The following is a 15,990-nucleotide window of genomic DNA, read 5'->3' as shown; positions in this document are numbered from 1 at the left end:
AGTATCCCAAAGGAGTAGTGGAAGAAACACACAAACAAACATTTCTCAAATTACAGTGTGATTTGTATACACATTAAAAAGCTATATTCTAGTAGTGCATCTCACAAAATTAGAATGTAGTGAAAAAGTTCAATATTTTTTGTCAGATATATCAGAGAGCAAAAAATGTACTTACTGTCATCTTGCTAAAATAATGGCCTAAGTCCTGTATGACTTAGGCCATTATTTTGGGAAGGTGACCATATTATAGTTTCAATACATAGAAACTAATATGTTTCAGTCATTTTTTATTTTAATTTTGATCATTATGGCCTAGAACTCTAAAAAATAGAAAATGTAAATCTCAAAATATGAGAATATTTCAGCAGATCAGTTAAAAAAAAGATTTATAATCCAGAAATTTCTCACTTCTGAAAAATATGTTCAATTATGCACTCAGGATTTGGTTGTGGCACCTTTTGAATGAATTCCTGCACCAGTGTGGTGTGATGCGGAGGCGATCAGCCTGCGGCACTGCTGAGGAGTTCTGGAAGTCCAGATTGCTTTGATATAAACCTTCAGGTCATCTGGATTGTTGGATCTGGCGTCTCTAATCTTCCTCTTGACAATACCTCATAGAGAATCTATGAGGGATTGTCTATGAGGACAATCAATTACAGTAAGACTATGGTCAGCAAACCATAGTCTTACTCAGTCGGTTTTGGCACTGTGGGCAGGTACTAAGTCCTGCAGGAAAAGGAAATCAGCATCTACATAAAGCTTGTCAGCAGATGGCAACATGAACTGCTCTAAAACCTCCTGGCAGACAACTAGATTCACGTTGGACTTGAGAGAACGCAGTAGACCAACACCAGTAGATGACATGGCACCAAATCATCATTGACTGTGGAAACTTCACAATGAACTTCCAGCAGCTTGGATTCTGTGCCTCTCCAGTCTTCCTCCAGACTCTGGGACCTTGATTTCCAAATGAAATGCAAAATTTACTTTCATCTGAAAAGATGTCTCTGGGCTATACTGAGCAAGGGTCCAGTTCTTTTTCTCCTGAGCTCAGGTAAGGCATTGTTGCTGGTTCAGGAGTGGCTTTGCACCAGGAATACAACACGTGGTGCATTTCCTGGACACATCTATGTGTGTTGACTCTTGATGCACTGACTCCAGCCTCAGTCTACTCCTTCTGAAGCTCCACCAAGTTCTGGAATTGGCTTTGCTTGACAATCTTCTCAAGGTTGCGGTTATCCCTGTTGCTTGTGCATCTTTTCTGACCACACTTTCCCCTCCAGTCAACTTTCTATGACTATAATAATTTCCTTTGGGATAAATAAAGTTGATCTTCATCTGTATCTATACTTTAATCTAGAACTCTGTGAACACCAAGAGTTTTCAGCAATGACCTTCTGTGGCTTACCCTCTCTGTGGACAGTATCCCTGAGCATCTTCTTGACAACTGTCAAGTCAGCAGTCCATGGTTGTGGTTGTGTGAACTGAACCAGGTTTGAGAGACTCATGGTATTTATACTGTAGAAATAATGACTGGAAATAAAATATTCTAATATTTTGAGATATACACTTTCTATTTTTTTTGGAGCAAGAGGCTGTAACAAAAAATGACTTAGTTTCTATGTATTGGAAGTAGAATATGTAAATTTTTCACTTTCTGAAATACCTAACAGAAAATATTGAATTTATTTCATGCTATAAAATTTTTTTTAGATACACCTGTATTTTCGATACACTCACTCACAAACTGCAATATGAATCTGAGTCAGCTTCTGGTATAATATCAAAATGCCATAAGAAGCTATTCCAAGAACTCTGCCAAGGGTTATTATTCTACAAAACAACTATATGTTTGATCTCAACACAAGCATTGTTTGGTTAGGAAACACTAAACTTCTACAAACACTTAACTCATGTGGACATCCATGTGGGTTCTATGTTTAAGGGACTTTAAAAAGCAAACGTTTGTCCCTCTTCTGTGAAGAACTTTGTTATTTAGAGGGCATTTTTTTTTTTTTTTTACTCAATACTGATTTCTGTTAAAGATGCAACAGTGCAAAATTCTTACATGTATTGGTAGTTACAGGTACAATCTAAGAAAAGTGGAAAAGAAAGATCCAATTGCACCGTGATGCCATTTGATGGCCATAATAATTGAAAAATTAAAATTATGATGTAGTGGGGAGAAAAAAATCATCTTGACACAGAGAACCCCACAAAATCTGACTGTTCCTTTGAGACATTTTAAGAAAATATTCATTATATTTGTACTGGGACTCTACATACATATGACTGTCATTCCTAAATTTCTATGTGATGTTTTTGAATTAAACCTATTTGTCTACATGCAGACTGCTTATAAGGGCCAGTGGTTATAGAAATTTTGCAGGAAAAGAAGGTTCTGGGTTCAAAGCCCACACCCACGCCCATTCTTTTTATCTGATCAAGTCTGAATTTGTGTCACGATTCAGGAAGTACACCGGTGTAAAATATGCGCCAAATCAAGATCCATCAGGAATCAGCTGTGGCAGCGACACGCATAAAAGGCGCATTTACTATTGGATAAAAGTAAAGTTAGAAAATTATCACAATAATTACATGTGATATGCTTTCAGGAAGTTCTCATGTTGGTACAATTTAGCAAAAAAATCAACACACGAGAGTCGCCTTTCTGGTGGGGTGTGTCCCTTCCTGGGTGCTGTAGTGACGTCACACAAAAACAATAAGCAGGCTGCTAGCTGCTTGTGGATGTTTCGACGTGTATTTAGTTTTTACACGTAGAGTTTATCAACATGTCTCAAGACCCCTGGTAAGTAAAACGTTCAGGTGCGACCACTAATAGCCTCAGTTGTGACTGCTACAAAAAAGAGGTGACAAACAAATATTTTGTCTTTATTTTTGACGCATTTCCTTTAAAGCTCAGCGCGACTCGGTTTCAGTCTTTCATAGTTTTCAATGTTGCTAATGCAATTAAAATTTATGTCTTGTTGCGAATTTTTTTTTTTTTTAACTGTCATTCTGTTTGCCGTTTAATTTAAAACCTTAAGCGGTAGCGCTAAACAATGTCACATGATGAAATATGTGGCTGCAGGACGAGTTACATTGGCTCCCGTATCGTTGTTTCTGAATACACTTACATTCGGTGCCCGTTCTACACTGAATTACTGCGAGACACCCCCCCCCCCCCTCCACAAAATTTTGCACAAGCAGACATTCTTAATATGTACAGGTGCTGGTCATATAATTAGAATATAATGAAAAAGTTGATTTATTTCAGTAATTCCATTCATTACACACAGACTGATATATTTCAAATGTTTATTTCTTTTTATTTTGATGATTAGAACTGACAACTACTGAAAATCCAAAATTCAGTATCTAAGAAAATTAGAATATTGTGAAAAGGTTAAATATTGAAGACACCTGGTGGCACACTCTAATCAGCTAACATACAAGTTTCACTTTTTGAATGGAATTACTGAAATAAATCAACTTTTCATGATATTCTAATTATATGACTAGCACCTGCATATGCCGCGGACATGAAAGACCGAAGCTCTTCAGCATCTCACCATGTCATTTTCCGGTTTGTGGCTTTTTACGACAATGGCGGTTTGTGGCTTTTTCTCCACTGGGCAGATTTTTTTTTTTTTGTGCCAATTCCGGATTGTTTTGTGCCATTTCCGGTTTGTGCCTTCGCTCATATTATTTTTAATATTTTAGAATTGCCCCTAAAATTGAAATTGACATCAAAAGACCACAGGCCAAAGACCACCATGAATTGCAAATTTGAAAAAACACGGCCTTACATGCTAAATGTCTGTCATTAGATGCTATATTAATCTGTCTTTCAGGGTGGAACATTTAGCTCCTTGGTTACTGCCCTGAATTGTACGAGGGCTGTCAATAAAGTATAGGTCCTTTTTATTTTTTTCAAAAACTGTATGGATTTCATTCATATGTTTTTACGTCAGACATGCTTGAACCCTCGTGCGCATGTGTGAGTTTTTCCACGCCTGTTGGTGACATCATTCGCCTGTGAGCACTCCTTGTGGGAGGAGTCGTCCAGCCCCTCGTTGGAATTCCTTTGTCTGAGAAGTTGCTGAGAGACTGGCGCTTTTTTCTAAACCTGTGAGACATATCGAAGTGGACACGGTTCGAAAAATTAATTCATTAAAAAAATCTCCTTTAACAGTGGAATATCCGGATAAAATGCTGAAACCGACTTCTTCTGAAACTTCTGTTCTCTCACGATGTCCTGGATCAATAGAGCCTGAAATGTGGAGGTTTTCAGCTTGAAGCAGGCTGACGACAGCGCCTGGGACCGCTGCACGACGTCTCGCTCCGTGGGAAGTCCTTAAAGCGACAGTATCACCTCAAAATCTCTCATCAGCCGTTAAAATTTTCACCGAAAACCAGCTTAATTTTTCGAACGAGGGGCTGGATGACTCCTCCCACAAGGAGTGCTCACAGGCGAATGACGTCACTGACAGGCGTGGAAAAACTCACGCATGCACACGAGGGTTCAAGCATGTCTGATGTAAAAACATATGAATGAAATCCATATAGTTTTTGAAAAAAATAAAAAGGACCTATACTTTATTGACAGACCTCGTATACTTGTCACACTTTTGGTTATGACTGGTTAAACTATGCTTTGCCACAAAACAGAGTTGTAGCAAATAGCAAATGTTTGTCTTGGAAACTACCTATAGATATGAAAACTGTGTTGGCTAATTACAGGGCCCAACATTAACCCAAATGATGGATATAAATAACTGAATTTGTAACAGTTTTGTTGCAAGTTTAAGTCATTCTTCTGTTGAAGCATGTGTTAATTTTACACACATTACTGCTTTAATATTTAATATTTGAAATTCTGCCCCTAAAATATTCATCCCAAAATAACAGAAATTTATGTTTGTGCTAGTTAAAGAATTATTTTATTTACCTGTAACTCAGCTTCAGCCAATTTACTTCACAATATTTCATAAGGGGTAATTCAGAAATTAGGTAACACTGGGGGGCAGCCTCCTCCTCTTCTTCTTCTTCTTCTTGCAATTTATAGAGGGTTTTCATGTGACGTATCGGTCACGTCATTTTGTGTCCCGTGGCCATTCTGGATTACAACGCAGTGGCCGCTGTGATTACACTTAGTGCATTTGGCGAACAATTGCACAAGCTTCAACGTCGATGTGAAGAAGCCTCACGGCACCGTGGCGCTGTGAGAGATCCGCCGCTAACAGAAATCCACTGCTCCCAGAATTTTATTTTATTCTGCAATAAAATTATATAACAATACATAAAAAATACTGCAGAGGACAACAAAAGAACGCTTCCAATACAGATGCTTATTTGCATTGTGGTCCTCGAGCACCGAGCTGCTGATCCACAAGCTGCCCTTTCAGCGCCTGATGAGAGAAATCGTTCAGGACTTCAAGACCGACCTCCGCTTTCAGAGCTCCGCTGTGATGCTCTGCAGGAGGCCGGCGAGGCTGACCTGGTCGGCAGCTTCCTAGTTGACAATATCGCAGTGTGACACGGTCGGCCAGTTCGTTACATTAACACTAAACTCACTATCTGGTATAAGATACGGATCCACTGAACCAACTGCTACACATTTATCACGATAAATAGCTTTATCTCGAGGATTTAAAGCCTCGTAATAACCGTACATTCTCTTAATTTTTCTATCACGCGTCAGCCTCCTAGTAATCCAGAATGGCGACGGCACCTGTCCTGCAGCAAATCGGTCACGTGATTGAAAACCCTCTATAGGCGGTTGGCATCCAGAATGTTGCATTATCGCCACCAACTGTACTATTGTGAAACTACAGATGTGGAGCATCGACGACGGAGTGACAAAATAAATAAATAAAAAAGTTAACTAAATCCTACTAAGTCCCTGCAGTTAACACACTGACCCGTAGCATGCTTGCCAATAATGTGGAGATTATGGTTCAGCCTAGTGTGCCCTATCCTAAGCCTTGTTATTACCTGCTCTTCTTTACAACTCCAACTACACTGTCTTCTAGTGGGAACCCGTTTTTGAACAGTGCGAAGGAAGCCGCCCTCACTCTCCCTGTCCCACTGCCCCTGCAATAAGCCTAGCATTTTAGTAACTATTATGTGCTTAACTTCTGCTTTACTGAGTGGAATGTTCAACTGAACCGCAGAATTCAGAGCATCCTTAGCAAGCCGGTCCACTACTACTACTACTACTACTACTACTACTACTACTACTACTACTACTACTACTACTTCTTCTTCTTCGTCTTCTTCTTCGTCTTCTTCTTGTAATTTATTGGCGGTTGGCATCCGGAATGTTGCATTAGCGCCACCAACTGTGCAATTGTGTAACTACAGATGTGGAGCATCGACGGAGTAACAAAATAAAATAAAATAAAATAATATTAAAAAAAAAGACAGAAAGAAATAAAAATAAAGAAATAAATAACTAGATAAATAAGGTCAACTAAATCCTATCAAAAAGTCCTGTGTTCCTAAGGAACTTAAACACAAATCTCCAAGCTGATGGCACAGAGAAGGAAAGTAGTCCCTCAAGAGAGAGCCTGGTCTCCCCCAGTCCTCTAGCAGAATGCTTCTTTCTTTGCTGTACGCTTGGCAGGCTAACAGAACATGATGAACAGTCTCCATGTCCCTGCAGTTAACACACTGACCCGTAGCATGCTTGCCAATAATATGGAGATTATGGTTCAGCCTAGTGTGCCCTATCCTAAGCCTTGTTATTACCTGCTCTTCTTTACAACTCCAACTACACTGTCTTCTAGTGGGAACCTGTTTTTGTACAGTGCAAAGGAAGCTGCGGGGGGCAGCCTCAGGCACACCTGTGCAATAATCATGCTGTCTAATCAGCATCTTGATATGCCACACCTGTGAGGTGGGATGGATTATCTCAGCAAAAGAGAAGACCTCACTAACACAGATTTAGACAGATTCTTCTTCTTCGTGTTTAATGGCGGTTGGCAACTAGCTTCAATGGAACATTACTGCCACCAACAGGATTGCAGCGAAGGTCAGGAGTCTAACAGCTCCAAAACCAAAAAAAAAAAGACCCTTGACTCATATCCTGTGTAGTAATCCGGTATTCCTCAGATAGTCACAAAAGTATTTGAAGCAGCTCCCACCAGACCCTAGCTGAGGCATGTCCTGTAAACTGACGACCATTTAGACAGATTTGTGAACAATATTTAGGTCTTTTGTATATATAGTAAATATTTTAGATCTTTGACCTCAGCTCATGAAAAATGGGAGCAAAAACAAAAGTGTTGCGTTTATATTTTTGTTCAGTGTAATATTATTAACGCGATGTGTGTTATTTAAAAAAAAAAAAAAAAAGTTGAGGTGTAACTGACTTTAGCCCACTAACCACCCCTCTTGTCCCTTCCATTAGAGCAGAGGTCTCAAACTGGTTCCAGAAAGGGGCGAGAGGGTGCAGGTTTTCTGTGCAACCACCCACTCCAGCAGGTGATTTCACTGATTAACGATTTCACCTGCTCAAAGTGATGTTAATCGATGAAATCACCTGCTGGAGTGGGTGGTTGCACAGAAAACCTGCACCCTCTTGGCACTTTCTGGAACCGGTTTGAGACCTCTGCATTAGAGAAACCCAGAGGTGAACTGTCCCTTTCCCTTTCTTACACACTGTGTACCGCTCAGCAAGCAATGGCTCCTGTACAGCTGCAGGGGGCGCCAGTTTGCCAATTCCACACACTGACAAGAAAACTGCTTTGCAGTGGAGATGATTTTTTAAAAATTTTTATTTGATTTATTTCTTTATATATATATATATGTATGTGTGTGTGTGTATACGCTCACTCACCGTGCATCCAGAAAGTATTCACAGCACATCACTTTTTCTACATTTTGTTGTTACAGCTTTATTCCAAAATGGATGAAATTCTTTTTTTTTCACCTCAAAATTCTACACATAATACCCCATGATAACAGTGTGAAAAAGTTTTTTTTTTTCTTCTTCTTTTTTTTTTTTTTTAAGAGAGTGATTTTTGCAAATTTATTAAAAATAAAAAACTAAAATCACAAGGATGTAAGTATTCAAAGCATTTCCCATGAAGCTCAAAATTGAGCTTGGGTTCATCCTGTTTCCACTGATCATTCAGAAGTTTCTATAACTTAATTGCAGTCCACCTGCGGTAAATTCAGGTGATTGGACATGAATTGAAAAGGCACACACCTGTCTACATATAAGGTCCCACAGTTGCCATGCTTGTCAGAGCACAAACTAAGCATGAAGTCAAAGGAATCGTCTGTAGACCTCAGAGACAGGATTGTCTTGAGGCACAAATCTTGGGAAAGGTACAGAAACCTACAGTGAAGCATAGTGTTGGCAGCGTCATGCTGTTGGATGTGTTTCAGCAGCAGGAACTGGGACACTAGTCAGGACTGAGGGAAAGATGAATGCAGGAATGTACAGAGACATCCTGGATGGAAACCCGCTCCAGAGTGCTCTTGACCTCAGACTGGGGCAATGGTTCATCTTTCAGCAGGACAGTGACCTTAAGCTCACAGCCGAGATATCAAGGAGTGGCTTCAGGACAACTCTGTGAATGTCCTTGAGTGGCCCAGCCACAACCCAGATGTGAATCCAATTGAACATCTTTGGAGAGATCTGAAAATGGCCGTGCACCGACGCTCTCCATCCAATGTGATGGCGCTTGAAAGGTTCTGCAAAGAGGAATGGGCAAAAATGCCCAAAGATAGGTACAACAAGCTTGTGGCAGCATATTCAAGAAGATTTGAGGCTGTAATTGCTGCCAAAGGTGCATCAACTAAGTATTGAGCAAAGAGAGTGAATACTTATGTAAATGTGATTTCTTATTTTTTAAATTTTTTTTAATAAATTTGCAAAAATTTGATAAAAACCTTTTTCATGTTGTCATTACGGGGTGTGAAAACAAGGGAGCAGCCGAAGGGACTTACTTTTTGTAACATAAATGTGGAAAATGTGAAGTGCTTTTCATACTTTCTGGATGCACTGTGCATACATACACGTTTGTGTCTACACTTTTGAATGAATGTATCAAAAGTGTAGACACACTTTCCCTTTCAATTGGATGGGGAAAATGAAATAAAAATCCAACAAGGCAGAAAGTGAAAAGTAACAAGATTTGAATTATCGTTCAGCAGTGTCACATGTAACACTAAGGTCTAATAAATAGCAGCATTTTGGTGGTATCTGAGGCCATTGAAGGCAGAAGTTCATTCAAAACTTCATTCTGTGCTGTCTCCATGGAGTGACGTGTTCTAAATGCAGATTGCAGTGGCTCAAAGAGGCTATATTGAGAAAGATCTACAAGCTGCTGTGAAACCACCTTTTCAAGAATTTTAGTGCAGAAGGGTAGATTTGATATTGGTCTATAATTTTTCAGTGAAGCCAGATTTAAGTTACTTTTTTTAAAGAATGGTTTTTATTATTGTACATATGTTCTCACTGTGCCTACCCAAAAACTGATCTGTAGAAACTATTTGTCATAAATCAGTAACACCAGGTTGATTGTTTAGGTTACAGAATTACGTTGCTACCTGTCACCTGGCACAGGAAATTGCAGAAAACATCCACGAACGAAACCGGCAGCAGAGAACAGGCGGGAACCCTGCAAAGGCAAGCAAGTTTGTACCCAAATACTTCCATGAATGTTATGGTATGCTTGCATGCTGTTTTCTGTAATAGTTTTCTCTGGAGGTCAGTTCATGGGAATATGTTCTATCCTCCATTCAGCTTAACATGACATTGCGGGCATCACTGCAGAAGCTGAAACAGAGTGTCAATCAGCTTAAAGAGGGTCTCCTGCGAGCATCGTCATCTCGTCGCATGTATCCTTTCTTGCAATTATATTTAAGAGGTGACTGAGTTTCGTTCGTTAGGTTTCATAGCTTGCAATAACACTTCTGGTCCTACAGAGGGCAATAGAGTGTTTTGAAGTTTGTGTTGTACTACTTTTGTAGAAAAGTGTCTGATCATAAGATCACTGACTCAAGATCAGCATTAACATCTTCTACATTACAACTGCATTCATTTGAATTACCATATTATATTGTGAATGACCTTAATGTGTTCTCAGAATGCAATCAGAAGCAGATCGAAGGCAGAATCTCATTGATGACTTGCTAACCAGGGAGAAGCAGCTCACTGCCACTTTCAAGGGTGACACTGTGGAACCTGAATCTTCCAGGTAGCAAATTCCAGAACATTGTTTTATTGCAACGGGGGGGATCTAAGTGATATTTGTCAGAATTTGCACCACTCAGAAATAAATCTTCAGCTGTAGGAATGAGCAGGATTAATTCAGATTTTACAAGAGCATTTTGACGGATGGTAATATAGCACGTTTGGGAGAATCTTAATATGAAGTTTTGTGTAAAGGTTTTACACACCACATAATATTGGAAATGCAGGACTGTTATTAAATTAGTAGGTCAACAGAAAATCGAATTTGAAATATCAAACATAATGATTGTAACTAAAATCTAATGTGACAATTTTTCTTAAATCATAAAAAACCCTAGTTATTAATTTGCAAACTTTGATATTTTAAAATGTTGGCAGTACACCAAACATTTCGTTTTTTGGTGTGTTGTTTGGTACATGACAAATGATATAATCACTCAGTCATAAAATTTGATGAAATTGAATACTTTTGCTCATAAATTGCAGGGGACCATCTCTCTCTCTCTCTCTCTGTCTCTCTCTCACTCTCTCAAAGTTGAAAATTTAACAACACATTGTCTGTATACACTCATAAACTCTAATTAACAGAATTTTGTCTTTGAAGGTTGTAATTACCAATCCGCATTGGTGCCTTACATATTCCGCTCTGAGTAATGTCTTTCTTATAGTTCCTCTATTTAGATTGTAAAACTGGTACAATTTTTTTATTTTTATTTTACTTCTTTGGTTTAAAAAAATACAAAATAAAATGAAATCACTCCACGATGCTTCTCAGAAGATGCCATCTTTCATTTTGGGATTTTTCTCTGAGATGTTTGTTGTAATATCTAGCCGTGCTTGGCCAATTAAAAATAATGACTCCTCACTCACTCACTCACTTGACTATCTCCTTGACCAGAGAGGTCACACATACGTGATCTGCTTTGATGATGTGCAACCAGTCACTAACTTTCTGTGAAAGTCGTTGTACATCCGCCATGACCCACGCCTTGACCTCTCCACATTGGACGGAAGTCTGCCTGTCACGCATTTGACGGGGTCACTCACTTTGTGGATAACTCTTTTTCATTGAGTGCTTTGCACATTTGGCAATGAAACACACACACACAGTGAACTTAATTTAGAATGTTGGGAAGACTGAGTTTGCCATTGATAACACACTGCCAAGTCTTTATTCTAATGCTTGTAGCATGAATCAATGTGTCAGATGTTACAATTTATAATCTAATGTCCTGTCATTCTGATAGTTGAGGAAACTTTTGTCAGCACTTGTTATGCTGTGAGAGGTCTGTCCTAGTGTGGTCCATCTGAAAATGATATGGACAGGAAAAGGAAATGTTGGCTTGTTGTTGACCTTGTGTACCTGCTCATATTTAAACCTCAGAATCCACAGAGGAATTCATTTGATAGACATTTCGGTAAACCAGCAGCATAGGCATAGATGCCCATTTGAGGACCAACTGAAATAGCAGACAGTTCTCCTCACAGTGTTCCTCAGGCGAACACTGTATGCCTTCATATGAGACTAACTTTCATCTTACACATTTGATCCATTTAGTGGTGCTTTGCACAGCCTTTCATCTTTTGTAGAGTCCGTGCACCCTATTACATAAAAGGCTCAGTTAAAAAAAAAATCTTGTGATATTGGCCTATAAATGAGCTCAACAAACCTTAAGCATGTGGTCATACAGTTTTTAGTTTGCTTGGTAAGACTTAACTTTAAAAGTGACATGGTGGGTAATTGGGATTTGTGGGTAGGACACATTCCCACTGTGTGGTCTCTGAGGACAGAATGTTAGAGGGGGTGGGTAATGTCTAGAACTTACTCGTGTGTAGCGCTTTGCGGTAACTAATGTTATGATTTGGCACTGTATAAATGAATTGAATTGGGGAGGATTGGTCATGCTTGGATACCATAAGCTTTTGAGGGTGAGCGGAGATGGAAATCTTTCTCTGAAACAATGCAGGCATCCCTATTTCAGACTAAACAGAAGAGCATTGTACCTAAATTATTAGGCATACTTCACCCTGTTGCCCTTTGATGCACACCCTCCATTAGTGAGTCAGCATTTTCATTGAATATCATTGACCTGAAAATGTGTAATTTTTTGGACCTTCATGTTCAGAATGCATTTTTTTTTTTTTTTTTTTTTACTCTAGTGTTCTGTTGCTGCTAAGAAATGAATACGCCTGGCTGATTTAGGCACTGTTCACTGAGCGGCTAATTGGATTTTTGCACACTGAGCAATAGTATGGAGGAAGTAAAGGCCTTGCTTGCACACAGTTTTGGGACAATCCAACATTTCAGAAATTATATTAGACCCACCGCCTTGTCTCACCTTTGATAACACCAGCCTTTGTCCAAGATGAGCAGACAAAAGCAAACAGGAATAGGTATTAGTGCAATTTAGTTGAGATGAAAGCAGTTTCTTCATGCCTCAAGGGATCTGAAAAAACTGAAGGGAATATAGTACTTTGCTGATTCGAAAACCTTTGTACTTTAAAAAAAATAGAATGTTATACTTTTGGTTCTTAATTTGAGTTTTGGTAAACAAGTTCCAAAAATGACAGCAACGTGAATATCAACAATGAATCGTACGTCGAATAAGTTATGGGCAAGTTTGGTATAAGTTAAGAGCACATTGAAGCATGCTGGTATTCATTGTGGACAGCATGGTGGCTTAGTGGTTAGCACTGATGCCTCACAGCAAGAAGGTCGTGGTATCGCTTCCCGCCATTTCTGTGTGGAGTTTGCACGTTCTCCCCGTGTGTGTGTGGGTTTCCTCTGGGAACTCCAGTTTCCTCCAGCAATCAAAAACATAGTTTTACAACACCTTCGGGTAACAACAGTTCACTGGTTTCAGTTCTTAAAACCACATCAGTCTTCCGTAGGTGTAAATGAGCCACATTTGCATCATACGTGTCCATTGAAATTTATGATACCGCAGCACCAGTATCCAATTCCATATTAATCACACGTCCTTCAGTCATAGGTTTCACCATTATCATTGATCCAGCTGCATCCTTCTCAACAGCCGACATTACATGCAGTCTCAGTCCCGAGTCAGAGTCCGGTAAAAACTGTTATCGCGATCAGAAGCATCAACTTCCACCGTATGAATTTTTCCTCGTTTCTCTTCCATACGGTTTCCTTGATTTCCCCTGGTTTCATATGGGTCTCTTATATGCTTCCAATCACTTTTTCTTTTTACAAAAACAGGTTCTGTGACCTGTTCTCTTACAAGTATGGCACCGTTGTTTCCTGTAAAAGCAGTCTTTTTCATTGTGATTTGATTTAACACATCTGAAGCATTTGTCTCCCTTTACTGGTGGAGAGACTGATGCTGCATGCACCTCCTCAAGCATTTTCAGCTGCCGGGATTCTCTTGCAACAGCTTCCATTGCCACCGCTGTGTCTACAGCACTCTGGAACGTTAATGCTTCATCAGTTAGGAACTTTCTGTAAATGTTCTCATTAATTAAACCAAACGCAAGTCTGTCACGCAATGTGTCTTGCAGCTACGTGCCAAAATCACAATGTTCAGAGTTTCTTCAATGCAGCCACATATTGTGCGACACGCTCCCCCTCTTCCTTGTTATGTTTGTGAAAACAAAACCTCTTCACAATATAATGGGTTTTGGAGAGAAATGGTCACAACGTTTTCGTCAAAGCTTCATATGGTGCACTTCCTGATTTGTCCGGTGCTAACAAACTGTGCAACAAAAGCGTGTCTTCGGTCCAGTAACATTCAGAAATGCTGCAACCTTCTTCACAGATGGAACTTGATTAGCGGCAATAAAATGCTCAAACCTCTCGACATACGTTGACCATTGTTCCGTGGCTTCATCAAAGGCCTCAATATGACCGATGAACCCCGCCATTTCTTGCTCCGCTTCGCTGTCTTTGTCTTGCAACAACAGCAGTGGGTCAATAATCATTCAGTCATCCTCGTCGCCAGCTTGTTGTGACTCATTAGTCTTACAACAGAAGAATTACTCACATGCATAGCATCAATATGCTTAAGTTTAAGGAAGCCAAACGGATGCCTGAATTGCATTGCAACTGGTTTATTTGTCGACGCACTGGAACAGACACCAGCATGCACGTAACACCACACACTGGTGTGGAGGAGTAATGGCCTTTTTATACCCAAATGCATCACCACGTTTTTGGACGTCATATTAGGAGTTCCACTCAACAGCTACGAAATGCAAATTCAATATTTGGGCCCCTATGCTATGATTTAACCAGCATATGGGGCTTTTTTCCCTCTTTTTTTAAAGGACATGTCGCACATTATTTGACGTCCCAGTTAGCAACACAAAGTGGCCCTTAAAATGCAGGAAATAGTGTTTCAAAGTGTTATAAAATTCAGAAATTTCTGGGGGGGTGCCCCGGACCCTCCTACAATACTCACATCTGCAGTGCTCGTTGCGCGGCTTTGCCCCGCTAAGTTCCCCCCTATGCTCTGAAAAAATCCTGGTGAGAACTCTTTGCATCACTTGTTGTGGAGTAACAAGTGACCAGATCACACCTGGCTATGAAACTGGTTGTCAGTCAGTTGCTGAATTACTTTTATTCTCTGAAAATGGATGACATATATAAATGGCTGTAACTGATTAATGATTAATCCAAAAAAAATTTTTTTTTTTTTTTAACTGCTCAAAGTAAAGTTGAAAGTCTTCTGCACATCTTGATTGTATCATTTCATGGTGGTGTAGAGGCAAAAGTACAAAATTGTGTTAATGTCCAAATACTTGTGTACCCCACTGTATTTCATCATCGATATGCTTAATCTGTTTTATAACGTTTCTCTTGATGAACAGATGACTTTCAGCATTCCTGGTTTAAATCCAGCTGAACGACCCTGAACCTGTCACCACAACACAACGTCAGGGGGTCTGAAACACAGCTTTAAGCTATTATGAGACAAATAGCTATAAACCACCCAGAACTATTTCACCCCACACAGCATCGTGCAGAGCACACTGTTCTCAAAGTGTTGTGCAAACACCCACAACAATCTAATACACTGTGACAGATTAATGCGAAGTATTACAACATTCCTATTATCTTTCTCTAAAATAATTAAAAGCTGTGTGTCGAAATCCTTTTTTTAAATGATCCGAGTTGAAGTATATAAGACTGTGACTGTGTCGGGATTGTGTAGTATGCTTTGTGCTCATGTCCCATTCAGTCATATTGACTCTGTAATATGAATTGTAATTGTGCAAAAGTATTTCTGGTTGATCAGTTATGACCATTTTAATGCTGCAGTCACACAAAGAAAAATGATTGGAGACTGTGGCGCCAAATTAAGGTGACTGTGTGCATCACCTTGCTATCATGTTGCAATCACGAATCCCTGAAATGGGTTTGTCAAAGAAAGCAACGAAGTCGGTGACCACCCACAGTCAATGGCACAGACAGATGGAGATCAAATGACCACAAGAGTCTGACGGTGAGTCGGGTGCTAAGGTTCTGTGAATCTGTGTGCAGTAATGCACCAAATGACTGTGACAAAAAGGGGAACTGTGCAAATCTGATGCTGTCTGCATACAACAATCGGATTGAGGGTATTTATACTGGCCAGTTCTGGATCTTGACACCAGTCCCCTTGTGGCTGTAGAGGTGTCATATCACATGTTGGCTCTCCAGAGAAGAAGAATGATAAATGAAAAAACTGATTAATTTGTATTGACCATGATTGGATGAAATAAATTATAGAGTAGTAAAACATGTTACAGGTGAGCCCCATTAACTCGTGTGAGTTAGGTTA

General features: G+C 39.6%; 1 protein-coding gene across 1 annotated transcript in view; it reads left to right on the top strand.

Moving 5' to 3' along the window:
• Nucleotides 1–2,696: 2,696 nt before the first annotated feature.
• The window catches only part of stx8 (syntaxin 8), a 90,324-nt gene continuing 77,030 nt past the window's right edge, over nt 2,697–15,990 (top strand). Inside the window, exons 1-4 of the mRNA XM_034188586.1 lie at nt 2,697–2,809; nt 9,544–9,643; nt 9,761–9,855; nt 10,104–10,214. Of these exons, the coding sequence (XP_034044477.1) occupies nt 2,793–2,809; nt 9,544–9,643; nt 9,761–9,855; nt 10,104–10,214 (323 nt within the window). The 5' untranslated portion in view covers nt 2,697–2,792. The remainder of the gene's footprint in view (nt 2,810–9,543; nt 9,644–9,760; nt 9,856–10,103; nt 10,215–15,990) is intronic.

The sequence above is a fragment of the Thalassophryne amazonica genome, chromosome 15 (genome assembly GCF_902500255.1).
Source record: "Thalassophryne amazonica chromosome 15, fThaAma1.1, whole genome shotgun sequence".
Lineage (NCBI taxonomy): Eukaryota > Metazoa > Chordata > Actinopteri > Batrachoidiformes > Batrachoididae > Thalassophryne > Thalassophryne amazonica.
Note: the sequence above shows the minus strand (reverse complement) of the source record. Positions and strands in the feature narration are given on the sequence as shown.